The 14,493-nt window shown below is 32.0% G+C and overlaps 1 protein-coding gene across 3 annotated transcripts in view; it reads right to left on the bottom strand.

The window, feature by feature from the left end:
• The window catches only part of LOC142337460 (uncharacterized), a 57,348-nt gene extending 43,368 nt beyond the window's left edge, over positions 1–13,980 (bottom strand). Inside the window, exons 1-2 of one of the 3 annotated variants that reach the window (XM_075386694.1) lie at positions 13,665–13,980; positions 4,047–4,216 (exon numbers count right to left, since the gene is read on the bottom strand). In XM_075386694.1, the coding sequence (XP_075242809.1) occupies positions 4,047–4,216; positions 13,665–13,746 (252 nt within the window). In that variant the 5' untranslated portion in view covers positions 13,747–13,980. Of the gene's footprint in view, positions 1–4,046; positions 4,217–13,664 lie in introns of those variants that run through there. The other 2 variants (XM_075386691.1, XM_075386693.1) reach the window with 2 other exon arrangements.
• Between the last annotated feature and the right edge of the window lie 513 nt (positions 13,981–14,493).

Raw genomic sequence — 14,493 nt, 5'->3', positions numbered from 1 at the left:
TTCTTAACTTTCAAGTACAATTATCATATTGTTATTGCTAGGATCTAAAACATAGCATATATCAGTTCTAGTCTCTACTTTAGATCCATTATCTAGAAGATTATTGTCGTCATACACCTTACATACTGCTCTATCATTATTAGTAATTTCGAATATCAGTTCAAAATGTTTACTATATATCCTTCTCAAGATGACTTTAAAATCCTCATACATCAAACATTCTATGTCCAATATCATATGAAAATCCTCGACAGCTATATGATACCTTTTTTAATTGATTATCTCCTTGCTATTGAATTCCAGGAGAACCAATTTCAATTATAATAATAATGATTTTTTGTATAAAAAGCCCGTACTGTAGAAGGTAGAAATGAAATTGATATACATATTCAACTGTTTCTCCACTACAAGTATCGATGTTACTAGGCTAAAAAGTGCAAATAGAGTTAAGTTGACAAGTGTTGTAAAAAAAGCTCTCAAATATAACGCCACAGTCATATAAAAGTAAAAACTCAATTTAAAGAAATAATTCAGGCAAGTCCACACCAGCGTCTCCTCAATCTTTTAATTAGAATTTTAATTTTACTTTTAAATTTACTCATAGATGTCAAGTTATTTTTTTTTTTAATTACAATTGTTTCTATTGCATTTTTAATCAAAATTTGTTTTAACAACAGAAAACATAATTAGAAAAAAAAGTGAAATTCTGATTAAATTTAACGTTTATTTCAAAAAATATATAAAATTACTGATGATTTGATACTACTTAAACTTTGACAAATGAACGTTTTTCGGGAAAAAAAACTATGAACTTACACTTAAGATTGAAATGAGAAAAACAATTGACTGCATTCTCTTATGAATCCACATCTTAATGATACTAACAGGAAAGTTAGTTAAGTAAGATTTGTGCAAATCAAACTAAAACGTATTTCACTAGAAAATTTTGCAAGACGAGAAAGGTGAAAAACAATACGGATATGTTCAATTAGTAGATAATGCTGTGACTATAGAAGCAAGAAAAATTGGATCTATTCTGTTTTGCCCCCCCGCACCAACTTAAGGAGCAAAAATATTTTATGGCCTCCCAGGCGCACCTGCTGTTTTCCTACATAGTAGCGTGCTATATAACAACATATAATTTGTATATATATTTAAATATTTTTATATATATGTATATATATATATATACATATATATATATATACGTATATACATATACTTATACATACATATATATATATATATATACATATATATATATATAAATATATATATATATATATATATATATATATTTATATACGTATACATATATGTATATATATTTATGTATGTATGTATGTATGTGTATATATATATATATATATATATATATACATACATACATAAATATATATATAAATATATATATAAATATGTTTATATATATATACAGATATATATGTGGATATAAAGACATATATGTTTATGTATATATATATATATGTATATATATATAAATATATAATATATATATATAATATATATATATATATATATTTCACGGTGATCACGTCTATGTTATGTATTAAAAGTTTTGTAAAATGAAATATAATTTCGGTCTTCCTTTTACATCCTTATTTATCTAAATGCTACATCGTACTTTTTAATTCAGTAACCAAGAGTCAGTTTTCACAAGTGCGACATTTTTTGACTGTATCATCTTCAAGTTACAGTAGCATTCACACACAATTACCACATCTAAATCTTTTTGGATCATTAACTTGTTCAATAACATTAATTTTAAAAAGGGAACAAAAAAGCACTAATGAAATTCCTGTCCTTTTTCAGACCACTTTCAAATGAGAAAAAATTAGCTTTAGTCGTAATCTTCTAAATTTTCTTCTCTCTTATGGCAACAAAACTTTATATTAAAGTTGTATTCTTAACTTTCAAGTACAATTATCATATTGTTATTGCTAGGATCTAAAACATAGCATATATCAGTTCTAGTCTCTACTTTACATCCATTATCTAGAAGATTATTGTCGTCTTACACCTTACATACTGCTCTATCATTATTAGTAATTTCGAATATCAGTTCAAAATGTTTACTATATATCCTTCTCAAGATGACTTTAAAATCCTCATACATCAACCATTCTATGTCCAATATCATATGAAATTTCTCGACAGCTATATGATACCTTTTTAATTGATTATCTCCTTGCTATTGAATTCCAGGAGAACCAATTTCCAATTATATTAATAATGATTTTTTGTAAGAAAAGCCCGTACTGTAGAAGGTTATAATGAAAATGATATACTTAATCAACTGTTTCTCCACTACAAGTATCGATGTTACAAGGCTAAAAAGCGCAAATAGAGTTTAGTTGACAAATCTTGTAAACAACTGCTCTCAAATATAACGCCACAGTGATTTTAAACTACAAACTCAATTTAAAGATATAATTCAGGCAAATCCACAACAGCGTCTCCTCAATCGTTTAATTAGAATTTTAATATAATTTTTAAATTTATTCATAGTTGTCAAGTTATTAGTCTTTATTTTATAATTACAATTGTTTGTATTGCATTTTTAATCAAAATTTTTTTTAACAACAAAAAACACATTTAGAAAAAAAGTGAATTTCTGATTAACTTTAACGTTTATTTCAAAAAATATGAAAAATACTGATGGTTTGATACTACTTAAACTTTGACAAATAAACGTTTTTCGAGAAAAAAACCTATGAACTTACACTTAAGATTGAAACGAGAAAAGCAATTGACTGAATTCTCTTATGAATCCAAATCCTGATGATACTAACAAGAAAATTAGTTAAGTAAGATTTGTGCAAATAAAAATAAACGTATTCCAACAGAAATTTGGCAAGACAAATTAGTTGAAAAAGAATCCGGACATGTTCAATTAGTAGAAAAAGCTGTGACTATAGAAGCAAGAAAAATTGGATCTATTCTGTTTTGCCCCCCCCCCCCCAGCTTAGTGAGCATAAATGTTTTTGTGGCCCCCAGGCGCACCTGCTGTTTTCTTGCATAGTACCGTGCTACATAACAACATATAATTTGTAACTGGGGGTCATAAAAAACATTTGTGGGCTGAAACAGAATAGATTCGAAAAATTGTTATTAGCGAGAAAACAAAAGATTTAGCTTAGATACAATATGATCTAAACTGTTTATTTATCAAAATTTTGTATGCAATACTTTGTTGTAGTCAAAAGAGTTATAACACATAACTGTTAAGTTGTTCTTTTTTTTGTTTTAACGTTATGGAAAAATCGTTTAAATTGTGATTTTAGCGTTTTTTCTTGTTGATGAAAAACTGCCATTTTAGTCGATTTAAGGGTTTTGGTTTTTTTGTTGTCATTCAAATTTCTTTATTAGAGTTGTAGTTTATATTGTGTTCGGTGGTGGCTGAATAGCACTTGTTATACACAACTAGTATGACGTTATTGTCCAAAAACACCAATTTTGATAAAGATATACGTCTCTTACCTCCTTCTGTGTTAATACATATACACACACATACATACAAAACGACATAGAGATATTCACAATCTAACGCATATTTGAACTACTGCGATGGTATCAAAAAGCATTGATTCTGTCCTCATTGAATGTCAAATGAACAATAAAATGACACAAGCCAGAAACCCTCATGATGACTTTTTCACCATGAATTGCCGTTTCGCGGATTTAGGGTTTCTTACCGGAAAAAAATCAAGAAAAGCGTAAAATCAAGATCCGCCAATTTTTTTGTTTCAAAAGCAGTGACTCCATTCAATGTGCGGCTGACCACTAAAGTTTTAATGACTCATTAAGGAATACCGTTCAACCCATGTTGTATCTGAGTACTGTTTTTCTGAAATAAATCGTATTCATTCAACCCCCCCCCCCCGGCCAAATTTTTTATTACCCCTATAACATATGTTGTATTTGTAATATATTATGTATTAAATAGCACGTGGTCGGGGAGCGCAAAATATATGCCCACTAGGCTAGAGTCGAAACAAAAATATATCAAATAATTCAACTTTAACCTTTACATAATTCCAGTTGTCTGTGCGAAACAGAACATCGTAATGTCCCTCTAATAAGGTGGCGAAAGAGTACCCGTGTCCCTTCATGACGAAGTCTTGAAATATGACATAGGGAGTCACAAGAACAAACCAAGCAGTCAGCAGACCCACAAACGCCTTGATTAGCAGATCTAAGAAAGAGTCAACAAATTGTTTATCATATCGAGTCATATACAAATAGAGGAACGGATAAATCTGAAAAATGCTATCAGATGGAGCGTTCAAAAGAAACAGTTTCAATCTGTAGATTTATTTGAGGGTTAGGAACTTATTGCCACCTGGCTTTTATTATTCAGTCAGTTTTTGCCAATCGATATCTTTCTTTTGCGGCAGGGATACAAAAGTGCACAAGTCAAAACTTTTGAAAAACTGATTAAATCGTTGAAGAAACTATTTTGATACAATATTTTGATTTCTCGGGGATAGTTTGAGGTTAGAGGTTTTCGAGAATTTGCTATACCTTCAACCTTTTTATGACGCCTAAATCTTTATGAGCGTATATATATATATATATATATATATATATATATATATATATATATACATATACATATATATGTATATATATATATATATATATATATATATATATATATATATATATTACATTCTAAAAAAATCGAAAAAATATTCGACTCCTTTACTCCGTTGAAAATTTTATTTTAAATTACATAGAGTTTTTTATCGCAATGTAACTATTTCCACAGTTACATCTAATTCTAAGTCTGATTCTCAAGGGAGAGTGGTGCGACTGCATCAAACAGTTTTTGGGAAAAAAAACTTTAAATGAACCAAAATGGTTAAAATGATTTAAAACGTCTGAAATTGTTAATTATTTTAAGCAATAAACAATATCTATTGAAATGAAGCGGTAAAACATTATTGTTGTTTGTATGAAACAGAATAAATGAAAAATAGCCAGCAGTATCATGGCAGAAGCAGCTAATGAACCAGATGACCCTGATCGGGATAGCAAAACAAGCAGAATAAAAAAAGGGATTAGTTTATTAATTGAAGAGACTTAGACATTAACTAAGACTTATTGAACGAAATTCAAGTAGTGGGCATTTAAAACTAGCTTCATGGTTTTATATCTTCAATTGTTGATTTTTTCTTGAAAATGACTCTAATGATATACGTTGTTTTGCTGGGCAACTACTGTTTAAAATCACACTGAGCAGAATGAGTCCAGAATGAAATTAAACAAGAGAAAACAAAAATGATTTTAAAATGTCGAAAAAGCAGCAATTTTAGATAATACTTCTAATAATTGGAAAATTTTATTGAAAACTTTTTTACGTGACCAGCAGACCAACTGAAAATTGAAAACCATGCGAGAAAAGGAGAATGCGGTCAATTGAATGCTAATGCTGGTATTTATGAGTAGTCAAAATATACACCTCATGTTTTGAACATGAAAAAACTGCTAGCACCAAAACACTATGACATGTAATCATCGTTTGCTCAAGACCCATTCAACAGAAATTTAAAATAAAACCAAGAAATAAGAAGAATTGGGCTAACTTCGGGGTAACTTCACGTCCTATTTGACCTCTTAACCTAAAATTTAAGTCCCTAAAGCAACCCTGGCAATATAGGGACTGTAAGGAGCTTTTAGGCCAGAACAGAGACTCAAATGCAATTGATGCCCGTTGAGGTTCACCTGCTGCTCCCGTTTCGAAAGCTCAAAAGCAGGGGAAATTTTTGATAACTTTTCCTGAAAAAAAAAGAGAAAATCAAACCAATTCAATTTATTTGGATTCTGAAAATAAAAGAGAATTAGTTATTATTGAAGTTGAATTATTGAACCGTTGAATATTTTTCTTTGGGGATATATATATATATATATATATATATATATATATATATATATATATATATATATATATATATAGGGATAAAATATCATCCATAAATTCACTTTCACAAAAAAGGGGTTCTTTTCTGTCAACCAAATGGGTTCTTTTCTTTCAATTATGATTTCCGTCATTATGTCAGCAGTCTGTCGTTTTTTTGGCCAAAACCATTGAGCTTGTCCAAGTGTTTGATGTTAAACTTAACATATCATTTTTAATCCCATTTTCCAGAGAAAGAAGGAATCTGCTACTTTTGAAAATTAACAGAGTGAGAGTTACACTTGCATGTTTGTTGTAATTACAGTTATCATTGCGTCCAACATCTAGTCGTTGACGTTCTTAACGATCATCACACAAAGTTTTTTTCTGCGTCTAATATGAGAGTCATATGATTAGTTTTGCAAATGACCCTCGGTTCAAAAAATTCAGTAGACATTTAACTTTGTCTGTATCAGACGAAGATTTAAATTGGGATAAAGATATTGAACAATTTGCGAGTATGAAATTGAGTGATCACCAGGCTGCACTTAATCTTGACAACATTGTAATTAATTTGATACCATGAAAAGGAACAAAAAGATTTTCGAACAAACTTTAGATTCCATTTAACAATGTTTAGCATATTTATCTTGCTCTGAAAAAAATGCAGATAATAAAGGGTTCTGTATATTGGTGGCCAGTAACAGTTTATTAAAGATGACGAGGACATTTGATGAATTGCAAGTTAAGTATTTCACTATGTGTAGTTTGTGACACTCAATTCGAAGTGCTGACGGGAATTTGCGGAGCGGGTGGTGAGCGAGTCAAAGTGTACTCGTTGCTTTCGCCTAGCGAATTATACTTTTCTAAGAGAGTTCAATCATGAAACAAAAATTCACCAGATTAAAAAAGAAGACAACCTGAAGAGCAAAAAACATGAAGCAAAAAATGATTAACTGACACGCTAGTCAGAGTGAACAGATCTAATCAGACAATGATTTCAACGAAAGGTTAAACAAGTAACAAAATTAAAAAATAAAAAGACACGTTAATTTAGTGTAAGAAAATAGAAGGTATTGATATGAACCAACAAATGGTATCAAATAAAATTTATTTTAGTTGATTTAATTTTTTTTTATTTCAAAAAAAATTCCTCTCATTTTAAAAAAAATGCAGCAAAATTAAAATTAGTTAAGGAAATATTCACTGATTTACATAATTATTCACCTGTTAAATTTGTATCAACAAATTATGTAGTGACTATGAATAGCTAGTGGCAAATAATAATTGAAATTTTTTGCAGTTTGAAAAGAAGAATTGCGAGCTCTATCCCCTTCGTTCAATTTTACCTCATACACTGTACGGGGTATAAAAGGTCATCAGGTGTCGAATTGTGAGAATCACTAATATAATGACCTCGTGGTTTGGGGGGAGATACCGATTTGATGATTTGTTCAGTAACTTCAAAAACTGCAGATGATAGTGTTGTTGATGGCCGTCTTTTTTCAACGTATCCAGTTCTGCGGCGTCATTTTGGCTGAGTGCGGGATCAATTCGTTCTGTTCGACTTTTTAAAATTGCCGCATTAATTTTGACTTCGGCGTAAACTACCGATGGATCGTGGAATCTAAATAGTTTCTATTTGTTCAAAAGGTTGCGTTGTTGCTGGTACTTGTTGTAGCTTGGCTGAAGGGGCGGAGTTTGATACGGGAATTACTATTTCTAGCGGCGCGGGTGGTGTTGCTATTACTAGTGGAGATCTTTACAGTGCAGAGAAGTTCTGCTCTTTGGAGAGACGTACTCAAATTGCACTTGCAAAACTGAAACTGTTTAAAAAAATCCGCTTTTTGGTTCTCTTTTCCTGTGCTTCATTTTTGCCGCTTTTGCTTTCAATTGAAATCTAAGATTTGGCCACGGTTTGATTTTTCTCTTCTGTCCATTATTCTGTGTCGTGTATTCTTTCATAGGTTCCTCTTTTTTCTTACTAAGTTTAGCAATAGTGCTCTTCAGGACTGTAACAGCAATGTTACCCAATTCTTAGGTCTTTTATGTCGTCGTACTTAAAATAAACCGTCCAAATTTTTCTTCAATCTTTTACGTCAACGAAAAGTTTCACAGGCCAGTTTCAATTGTATAGATTTTTTTGTAGATGAGATTGCACGATGAGATTTAAATGGCAGGGACTTGCCATTGGTGCTGTTTTTCTCCCTCACTCGCATCACAAGTCCCCCTCAGCTTACTTTTCGCCACCTCTATATCAATTTTGCAGCCATCAACTCCTTTTCCGTCGGACAAAGTTTGTCCTGGAGTAATTAAATCCTCGTCTAAATAGTTGTTTGTTGTTTTTGTGCAAAGAAATTGATAGTTGAGATGTAGTTCATAGTGTGGAAAGCAGGATATTAGTTTTCAATTTACTTGTGCTTCGAAGAGGGAATTTTTTGTTGTCTTTTGACTTCCGTTGAATGCCATTGAATTTAATGGCTGTTAAGACTTTAGAACTGAATTTTGGAGAAATTTTTTTAACATTAAACGATCTTAACCCTCATTTCGTGAACTGTAAGTCAGTTTCAGTAATGACCGGACCTTTTTTTCCACTTCAGCCAATATTAATCTAGTTAGCGGTTTAAGTTCTAACTAATGGTGTTATGACTTAGATGTACAAGTTTTCTTAATTTTTTTTTCAAACTTTTTGGATATTCATTGTCGTAATTTCAGTTCCTTTTTGAATCTTAACACATTATTCTAATATTGATAGTTGCATTGGCTTAGAATAGACGTTCAAGGGGTCATACATAAAGTTTTCAGAAAAAAACTAATGGTTTAAATGTCTTCGAAACTTTCTTTTCGCACTTTTCTACTTATTTTTTGGATAATATTATACATACTTAAGATTTTAAGGATTTCTCATTTTTTTTCAGTTTTTGTTGTTGTTGTCGTCACCTTGTATCTTTGTCTCATCATTGAGAGGTCCCATGCCGCTCCCTATATTTTCAAACTTAACATGTTTACTGATATTATGACGTAACTGATGTTTTATTTGTTGGACAATAAGCGTTTTCATAAAAAATCATGTGAGTGGAGTATTTGTGTCTCTTTTTGTCTTGCTTTAGCACAATCGCGTAACAAGAGATTCCAATGATATTCACATGTGGCTCAATTGAACCTATTCAATCAGTGTAGCTGTAGCTGAATTAGTAAAAATAGAGATTGAAATAAAAACACATAATAATCAGATAATAGCTAATGATTTAATGGCTTCACTAATTTTTGTTTTCGCAATGTTTTTATTTTGTTCGTAATTTTTTGATATTTTTTCATCTACGGTCCGTTTCTATGGCTTAGTCTAACCAAAGACAGGTCCCATTGGTTTCACTATGGCTTTTTAGTAAATTTATCAAGAATAATTTCGTTTTAAGCTAATGATTTTTAATACTTGAAATTATTTGGTTTAAAATATGTTGATAGATTTTTTAATTTCGCGTTACCTAGTCTCATTAGAAGAAAGATCCTATCTGCTGTGTAGCTAGGAAAAGTTAAATATGAGTAGTTAGGGTTTTGTCTGAACATTTTGTTTTTTGCTTTATTGTTTTTTTTCTCGTAGTCTTTTCAATGCATATCTCGTTTTAGTGAGGCATGGCATTATCTAAATCAATTATTAGTTTGTTTGAGTAACGATTTTTCTAAAACTCACACATCTATTTTTGATTGTCTCTTTGTCAAAAATGTAAGTCAAAAGACAGTTAAGTCAAAAATGTAGATGAGCGCGGGTCGGAACATCATGTGTGAACACACATTAAAGAGCCTCTGTTTTATTTGACATTGAAACATGAGACTGAATATTCTTTAAATTTCACAAATTGAGAGAAGTTTGAATAAATTACCAGCATAGCGATAACATTGTTAATATTATTATGGTGTTGAGACTTAAATTGTGTTGATTTTGAGGTAGGAGTGATCTGTTTAATGTTATTTAGGGCTCAATAAAACATGCACTGATTTTCTCAAGTTGAGAAGGGAGTTTTGTTGCTGGTGATTGCTGAGCAAATTGTAAAACTTATTTTTATAAGCATGTCTTCTTGCATGCTATGGCGGACCCAAAGTGGGCTCCTTTTACAGCCTTAAGGTATAAAGAGCTAGGGCTACTTTTTTCTGCGCGCGAAGCAGGCTTACCTATATCTCTCAGACTAACCGACTCAGTAAAACACTGAAGATATATTTCAATCATAACGGTGGTTATAAAGAATAACACCGGAGTCAGAGATACGCGCATCGTGAAACTACTCTATTAGACTGACTATAGTTAGTAGAGTTCTCTCTATATAAAAAAGAATAGTGTCTTCTCAGTCTGTGATTGGTTGGAGGTATAAATCCAGTACTTCTACTGCTACAATGCATATATGGACTTGTTTTTTAAGCATATTTGGACTTTTTTAACTTGTTGATAAGGTTGACGTAAAATTGAATCAAGAAGTTTCATTTTCACCCCTGCGCAGATAATCGATCATAAAATGGTGGTGATAGAAGAGTGTCAGTTTATTGTTTGAGACGGCTTTTGTACAACTTATTAGAGCAATATTTTTAAGAAAAAAAGTAAAACTCTGCAATCAGTGCTTATTATTTCAAACTTTTCATTCAGGTAGTTTTTGGATTACTCATTTTACTACAGCATTCCTAGTAACTGTAGTTTAATGACACTGTAATGTTACTCACGCGGTATATGCAACGAGTTTCCCAAAGGTTACAAAACAACTCAGTTTCAAACAAATCTTTACCATCGTTTCTCCGATTATTCTAATAAAGTTAGACTGTTTGAATCTGTTGAAATGCACGTTTCGTTGACTATACGCGTACTTCAGTTCTTTAAGAAAATGAAGAGTTAGTATTTTGCTATTTCCTTCTTTTGGTCTTTATTACTTTCAATAATATTGGGGAAATGAAAAATTTGTCAGAAAAAGTAGATAATTTTTCAAGATTCTTAATTTAAAAAAAAATAATTTCTTATTTATTTTTTCTCAAATGATTGAAAGTTGCGTTTTCGTATATTCAGGTGATCATTTTCTAAGGAACTTAGATTGTAAGTCTTTGACCGCCCGAAGCAATAATTGAAATAGAGGAAGCCACTTGTTTTGCAAATATTTATAGGGTTTTGTTGACTATATTTTAAATAACGATGATGAGGAGAAATGTATGATCGCCCACCCAGTTTTTCAAAACGGTCCCATCCAATTAAGGGATTAAATTCATCTGATTCAACTGTGATTTTCACCACCGTAATTTGCCAACAATTACTTAATACTAGCACTCAAATTCTCCCTTGGACAATCTTTGGTTCATTAGCAAATGTTTATAATTGACAATGAGTCGTCATCCAGATTGCCTTTAATGAAGTCTCTCCAATTTGCATCGCAAGTGCTTTGTCCACAGTGATGCACGCGCTACCTGACTCTACGAGTATTGTAACTATTGTGCTTCTCATAGTGAAAAGCATAATCAAGGGTTCAATTTTTCTACTCTATTTTTGACTGATGCAACCATAATCTTATCAGAACTTCTGTATTTAGATTCATAGATTTCTTATATGACAAATTTACTGAATTTACAGTTGGAACCTTCGAGAGATTTTTGTTTTTGTGGCCGCCTACAAACTTTAACGAATTGATTCGTCAATCTACGATTAAACCACTGTTTCCACCGTGTACTACGATTTTGTTGCAGCCAGGCAACCACTGGTTCCATAATTATGACAATGGAATCCTGGTTTACAGGAAACTGCATTTGGGATGAAGTTCTTTGATCACCAATTTGAGGGGCGCAGACTTGTTTGTTCGTTGATAGCCAGCGTTATTATTTAGAGTTCGAATTTGGTTATTTAGGGTTCTAGCCCCCGTTATTATTTAGGGTTCGAATTTGGTTTTAATTTCTCATCTAATTCCATGTTTATCGCCGAACTAAGTGCCTTGGGGGGTCCACAGTCTCTTTCACAAATATTTGATGAATTTCGGGTGAATAAATTTGTTTTTAGTAAGTGTCGAATGAGAAATTCCTTTTGTTAATTCCAATTTTCAATTCTCTGCTAAAACCTGAGGTTACCATAAAAAACTCTACGGTGTTTTTTTCCATTTTTTGAATTAGAAAAACATGGCTGTCAAAAGTGATGTTGTGGGTGGGAATTATTGCTGCCTCCAAAAGATTTCAGAAGTTTTACTGTAAGGACGTTATCCACCGAGGTGCGTGAATTCTTGCAATTAAAGAAACGCCCAAATTGAGTTCCAATTCTTAGGTAGGCGGGCTACGATACTGACTTTCAATTATAATTGAGCTCCGGATTTAACGAAACGGATGCATTATTCAAATTTTACTAGTTGGTTTAACCTAGTGAAATACACGTTGCTTTGACAGTTTTTTCTTGAAATGATAAATCACAAGATCAAAATATACGACCTAACTTGATGTGCAAAATACAAGAGAACGATCAGCTGACTTGCTAATCAATGCGAACAGATATGATCAGACAATGATTTCAACAAAACGCAACTTGAGACCAAATTAATATAAAAAACGACACGTGAAATAACTCTAGGAAATTAGAGGGTAAGTATATGAACTAATATATGATATCAAAAAAGATTATTTGCACTAAATTATTAACTTATGTATATACATAATTTTCTTCTCGTATTGTTTGAAACAGCAGAATTTGAGCGTTTATAGTATTTTGAGACGAGTGCAACAAAAGGTTGAGATGATGAATACTACCTTTCTGTTTGATCTCAATCTCTCGCTACTTGCCTTGTTCAACAGCGCTACATGTTACCAATTTTTAAGTTAGAGCGGAATGAGAGTGTATATATATTGTTTTATTTTTACACCTTTCCCATGGGTTTTTTTCACTCTTTCTGCGCTGGGCAGAAACATGTAAAACGAAAAAAAAAACAAAAAGTATAACTATAGTGTTTATTTTGCGCTCGAACATTTTCCGTTATTTTCTGAGTTTAATATGGCCTTCAACTTCAATCTTTTGTTTTTAGGGCTGAATTAAGAGTTAGTTCTTGTCCCGGGAATGACTCAAGGTCCTCTCGTTGATTTTACAGGCTTCAGGATATCTCAAACAATCTGGTCGCTTGCAGGCATCACGGATGCTTCACGCTTGCCGGCAATAAATCACAGAGCAAATTTTTAAAATTTTTTAATGATTGTGTTAAAAAATCGAACCATTGCAAAGCAAACTAGCGTACATAATATTAACTAATATTGCGCTACTTTGTGGAATTTGGCGACTACGGACAAGATATTACCCGGGTCGAGGTATCACCGCTAAAAATCGATAAAAGATGTAAGATTTCCGGTGAATCTGAGTAAAAACTGTAAGATTTGCGCTCAATGCTATGAATGCGGTAAAAAAAATAATTTAAAGGGAGAAAAAAAAATTTCATCGCTCAAGCGGTGGAAGAAAATTTTTCACCGCTACCAGCAGAATACAGCGAAAAAAATATCACCGCTAAAAACCGCAAATCGTACAAAAATTCACTGCTTTCACCGCTATTCACCGCTAATCTTACATTATTTTTTGACCAAACCTCGACCCGGGTATATATCTATCGTTTTGGTATAATCATTCCTACATCGCGATATCCCATTTTGCGAGGCCTTTTGTACATGTACTGAGATACGTTTTGTGGAATGAAAGAGGTAAAATATGGACAAAATAGTCCACTTTAGAGGTGACTTGTTATAAAACTCAAACCTTTTCGGTGGATCTGCTTCGTAATGTTCAACTGGATTACACACTGTCGACACATATAACAGCAGGAGATGAATATAGGCATGTGAATAAAAGGAAACCTTCCGTAAATTTCCACCGAATACAAATTATATCGAAAACAACTCCAGCAGTCTCCCCACTCCAGAGGCGACTGAAGCAGACAATCAAAATATTTACTAAACAAGTCTTTATTTTTCAACAAAATTGACCTCTGATCAGGCCGTCCAAGACCGAAGTAAAAGCAGAATGTTACTAGGTAAATCAGCGCGATTTCAGCGCGATGAATAAGCGAGAAGGTATAGCGTGTCCCATAAAGTTGAAATAAGCGAACGTTTCAAAAGCAACAGTATAGAGTTCAAAGGTCAAAGTTCAAATTAAAAACATGTAGAAAAAAATTGACGAATGAAAGCTTAATGAAAAAAACATTGGCATTCAAATGACCACATTGATGCTCAATTGCACGTTTTTGAGGTTTTCGAACGTTCGATTATTTCAACTTTATGGGACAGACTATATCTTTACTTGAATTGCAATCGTAGGACGATTGTTGAACATCTTTATTTTGACTTGAAATTGTGCGACGATGATTCCGAGTAACGAAAAGAGCAACAATTAAATGAGTAAATCTAAATAATGCTATACAACCACACGAGAAAAGTTTAAATGCACAAAAAATACGTTCTAAAATGCTTAGAGCGCTCGGAAAAAGTTCATTAAACATAACATTCGTCGACTCCACTAATATACTAAATTGATTGTGCTCCTTTTAGGCTTAACATTTCTATGTTTCAAAAATGTATCATTGATCGAT

The sequence above is a fragment of the Convolutriloba macropyga genome, chromosome 4 (assembly GCF_964194025.1).
Source record: "Convolutriloba macropyga chromosome 4, txConMacr16.3, whole genome shotgun sequence".
NCBI classification, from domain to species: Eukaryota; Metazoa; Xenacoelomorpha; order Acoela; family Convolutidae; genus Convolutriloba; species Convolutriloba macropyga.
This window is presented reverse-complemented; position numbering and strand designations above follow the sequence as displayed.